The 5,203-nt window shown below is 46.3% G+C and overlaps 1 protein-coding gene across 1 annotated transcript; it reads left to right on the top strand.

Annotated features, from left to right (window-relative positions):
- Nucleotides 1–1,875: 1,875 nt before the first annotated feature.
- LOC114202614 (protocadherin beta-2) lies at nucleotides 1,876–4,269 on the top strand. The gene has a single exon (XM_028095906.2). The coding sequence runs from the start codon at nucleotides 1,876–1,878 to the stop codon at nucleotides 4,267–4,269; it is 2,394 nt and encodes a 797-aa protein (XP_027951707.2).
- Nucleotides 4,270–5,203: the final 934 nt, after the last annotated feature.

Consider the following 5,203-nt stretch of genomic DNA (forward strand, 5'->3'; position numbering starts at 1 on the left):
AGAGAGAGAGAAACTTAAGCAGGCTCCACATCCAGCATGGAGCCTGATATGTGTTTCAGTCTCACAACCCTGAGATCATGACCTGAACCTAAATCAAGAGTCAGACACTTAACCAACTGAGCCACCCAGGTGCCCCCAAATATTAATTAATAGACTTAATTTTTTAGAGCAGTTCTAGGTTTTATAGAAAATTGAGCAGATAGATTTCCCATATACCCACTTTCTCTCATAGTGTTCCCTAGTATTAACATCTTGCATTAATGTGGTACATTTATTATAATTAGTGAACCAATATTGATCCATTATTAACTAGAGTCTGTAGTTTATATTAGGGTTCATTCTTTGTGTTGTTTTATGGTTTTGACAAGCGCATTGTGTCATGTATCCACCATTACAGTATCATAAAGAAGAGTTTCAATACCCCCAGATCTCCTGTGTTTTACCTCTTAATTCACCTCCTCCTTCCCTCTGGCAACTACTAATCTTCTTAATGTATCTTAATCACTTTTGCCTTTTCCAGAATGTCATGTACTTGGAAGTAATAGAGTGTGTGCCTTTTCAGACTGGTCTCTTTCACTAAGCAATATGCATTTAAATTTCCTCCATGTCTTTTTTGGGTTGATAACTCACTTCTTTTTATCAAGTATGTAATTTATTTTTAAAAATATTTTATTTATTTATTTGACAGAGAGAGAGCATGCACAAGCAGGAGGAACAGCAGGGAGAGGGAGAAGCAGGCTCCCTGGCTGAGCAGGGAGCCCGTTCCTGGACTTGATCCTAGGACCCTGGGATCATGATCTGAGCCAAAGGCAGATGCTTAACCGACTGAGCCACCCAGGAGCCCCTTATCAAATATTTTAAATACAAAAAGATACTTTAAACACCTAACAACAAATTGCAACATGTATATCTTGTTCGGCACCCGATTTAACAAATTATCTCTAAAAAGACATTTAAAAGAGATAATTGGAGAAAATTCAATACTTACTGAGTATTTGATATTATAAAATTATTAGCGTTGCTAGATGTGATAACTTATTTGAGGTTGTTTAAAAAATGCTCTTATCTGTTAGAAAAGAAAATAAAAACATTGATAACATTCATATGAAGAAATTTTCCAGCTACTTTTGGAGATTTTCATGTGGCCCAAATATGTCAAATTTCAGGGAAATGTGAAGTGAGAGTGGTGCAGGAGAGATATATGAGTAAGAACAATATTTCATAATTCATGAGAATGTTATTTGAATACCGTGCTTTCCCTGAGTTTGTATAGTTTTTGGTTTCTCTTGAGTGTGAGGATGGTAACCTAACCACCCCCCAGACGCACACATGCCCATCCTCTAAATAAAAACTGGGAACTGCCTACTCAAAGCCTTCTTTCATCCTGGGACTGAAGTTACCTTCCAGTTTCTGAAGTTGATGTTTTCCAATTTAAAAAGAACCCCTTTGATCTGTGAGAAAACTGGAATGGAAATTTGTCAATGCTTGCCATGGTCATTATGGATGCAATGAAAAAGTCTTTGGAAATGCAGATAAGACGTTGAGACACTACATGAAAATGTTCCATTTAGATTGTCTCTGTCTGAAAGAAAGGAGTAGGGTGTTAATGTTTTAGATAAAATAAACACTCGGAAAGGACGCGGGGTGGCGCTGCAGCATTAAAAGTAGAACGAAGAAAGCTACCAGCCGACGCTCCTTAAGCCAGATGCTCTGCTAAAGAAACAAGCAGGAAGGGGAGGGTTTCTAAGGTGTTTGCCCCAGGAAATCGGGGCCCTAGGCGTCTCCACTTATCCCAGTACCTTCGAGATACTAGGTGAAGAGTCCGCCACAACGCGAGCCGAAACTGGGTTACGTTTGCTGGTAGACCGGAAGGCGATGGAGGCTGGAGAGGGAAAAGAACGCTTTCTGAAACAAAGGCAAGTCTTGATATTCTTTGTTTTGCTGGGCATAGCTCAGGCTGCTTCCGAGCCTAGGCGCTACTCAGTGGCTGAGGAAATGGAGAGTGGCTCCTTTGTGGCCAATTTGTTAAAAGACCTGGGGCTGGAGGTAAATGAGCTAGCTGCACGGGGGGCTCGCGTCATTTCCAAAGGGAAAAAAACTCGTTTGCATTTTGATAGACAGACAGGGGACTTGTTGTTAAATGAGAAACTGGATCGGGAGGAGCTGTGCGGCCTTGCCGAGCCATGCGTGCTACCTTTCCAGGTGTTATTGGAAAATCCCCTGCAGTTTTTTCAGGCTGAGCTACGGATTAGAGATATAAATGATCATTCCCCGGTGTTCCTAGACAAAGAAATAATTTTGAAAATTTCAGAAAGTCTCACTCCCGGAGCTACTTTCCTAATAGAACGTGCCCAGGACTTAGATGTAGGAAGCAACAGTCTCCAAAGTTACACAGTCAGCCCCAATTCCTATTTCCATCTTAAATTACAAGACAGTCCCGACGGCGTATTACCACAGCTGGTGCTGGACAAAGCACTGGATCGAGAGCAACAGGCTGAGATCAGGTTAACTCTCACAGCGCTGGATGGCGGGACTCCACCCAGGACTGGCACTGCTCTGGTTCACATTGAAGTCTTAGACATCAATGATAACGCCCCCGAGTTTGCAAAGCGGTTTTATGAGGTGCAAGTTCCGGAAAACAGCCCCATTGGATTTCTGGTTGCCATAGTCTCTGCTAGCGATTTGGACATTGGAACCTATGGAGAAGTATCGTATGTATTTTCCCAAGCCTCTGAAGAGATTCGCAAAACTTTTCAAATAAATGCAAAGTCAGGAGAACTCTTTTTAACAAAGAAACTGGATTTTGAATCCACTCAGACTTACACATTAAATATTCAGGCGACAGACGGTGGAGGCCTTTCTGGAAGTTGCGTGGTGTTTGTCCAAGTGATGGATTTGAATGACAACCCTCCGGAACTGACTATGTCAACATTTATCGATCACATCCCAGAAAACTTGCAGGAGACCATAATTGCTGTATTCAGGGTTTCAGATCCTGACTCGGGAGACAACGGAAGAACGGTTTGTTCCATTCAAGATGATCTTCCTTTCTTCCTTAAACCTTCCGTCGAGAATTTTTACACCCTCGTGACAAACACAGCTCTGGACCGAGAGACAAGAGCCGAGTACAACATCACCATCACCGCCACCGACCTGGGGACCCCCAGGCTGAAAACCCAGCACAACATAACGGTGACGGTCTCCGACGTCAACGACAACGCCCCGGCCTTCAGCCAAGCCGCCTACACCCTGCGGGTGCGCGAGAACAACAGCCCCGCCCTGCACATCGGCAGCGTGAGCGCCACGGACAGAGACTCGGGCGCCAACGCGCAGGTCACCTACTCGCTGCTGCCGCCCCAGGACCCGCAGCTGCCGCTGGCCTCGCTGGTGTCCATCAACGCGGACAACGGGCAGCTGTTCGCGCTCAGGTCCCTGGATTTCGAGGCGCTGCGGGCGTTCGAGTTCCGCGTGGGCGCGGCCGACCGCGGCTCGCCGGCGCTCAGCAGCCAGGCGCTGGTGCGCGTGCTGGTGGTGGACGACAACGACAACTCGCCCTTCGTGCTGTACCCGCTGCAGAACGGCTCCGCGCCCTGCACCGAGCTGGTGCCCAGGGCGGCCGAGGCGGGCTACCTGGTGACCAAGGTGGTGGCGGTGGACGGCGACTCGGGCCAGAACGCCTGGCTGTCGTACCAGCTGCTCAAGGCCACGGAGCCCGGGCTGTTCGGCGTGTGGGCGCACAGCGGCGAGGTGCGCACGGCCAGGCTGCTGAGCGAGCGCGACGCCGTCAAGCACAGGCTGGTGGTGCTGGTCAAGGACAATGGCGAGCCGCCGCTGTCGGCCAGCGTCACGCTGCACGTGCTGCTGGTGGACGGCTTCTCGCAGCCCTACCTGCCGCTCCCGGACGCGGCGGCGGCCGAGGCCCGCGCCGACCCGCTCACCGTCTACCTGGTGGTCGCCTTGGCGTCGGTGTCGTCGCTCTTCCTGTTCTCGGTGCTGGTGTTCGTGGCGGTGCGGCTGTGCAGGAGGAGCCGGGCGGCGTCGGGGGGCGGCTGCTCGGTGCCCGAGGGCCCCTTTCCGGGCCACCTGGTGGACGTCAGCGGCGCGGGGACCCTGTCCCACAGCTACCAGTACGAGGTGTGTCTGACGGAAGGATCTGGGACCAATGAGTTCAAGTTCCTCAAGCCAATTCTCCCGAGTTTCCTTGGTCTGGGTGAAGAGAGGATTAGTGAAGCAAACCCCAGTTTCAGGGATAACTTTGAATTCAGTTAAGAATTAATAAGTGTCTACTGAGCCTAGTCTCAGTTAATTTGTGGAAAGTCCTTTTTTACTGCCTTGCTTATTGGGGTTCTTTTTATTTGATAAGTAGCTATCCTATTCTAATTTAGTGCATGTTACTGGTGTTTCTAAATGTGTTCATTTGTGGCATAAGGAATGCAAATTTCCTTTGTTTTCTTTTTGTTGATTAGTCTCACTGTAACTTAATTCAACTTACAGTGTGAAAGTAAATTTTGTATTTTCAGAAGTCTTTAATTTTTAAGTTAGAGCACCTTTTTCCAAACTCACCTTCCACGGTTCGTAGGTAATTTTGCAGAACTTAAAATTTAAAACATTTTTAAAAGTTTTACGCTACATAAGCTTATTCTTTTTCCAACCCAGAATATTTATGTTTGTATATTCTCTTAGACTAGTATAACTTTTATTCTGTTAACTCATATTGACTAAAACCATTAATATATGCATATTCATTAATAACAAAGCAACCTCTCACATTTTTCTAAATATGTACTTCCTTAAAGTGTCCATAATGAAGATTATGATTCCTTAGAAATTGTGACAACCTTGACTGCTGGATTCTACAAACCATTCACATCAAAAGTGCTCAGTCAACCACTAATATTCTCAAATGTAGTTAAATAAATAGCATGTGTCCAGTTGTTTTCAAAGCCATGTAATTCTTCATGCTTTCTATTAAAATTTTTTTTCTTTAAACCTCTGCTCATTTCGGGCACCTGGGTGGCTCAGTTGGTTAAGCAACTGCCTTCAGCTCAGGTCATGATCCTGGAGTCCCTGGATCGAGTCCCGCATCGGGCTCCCTGCTCAGCGGGGAGTCTGCTTCTCCCTCCGACCTTCCCCCCTCTCATGCTCTCTCTATCTCATTCTCTCTCTCAAGTAAATAAATAAAATCTTTCAAAAAAATCCTATA

The sequence above is a fragment of the Eumetopias jubatus genome, unplaced genomic scaffold (genome assembly GCF_037043125.1).
Source record: "Eumetopias jubatus isolate StellerSeaLion01/CBP00866 unplaced genomic scaffold, mEumJub1_p1.0 scaffold_5, whole genome shotgun sequence".
NCBI lineage: Eukaryota > Metazoa > Chordata > Mammalia > Carnivora > Otariidae > Eumetopias > Eumetopias jubatus.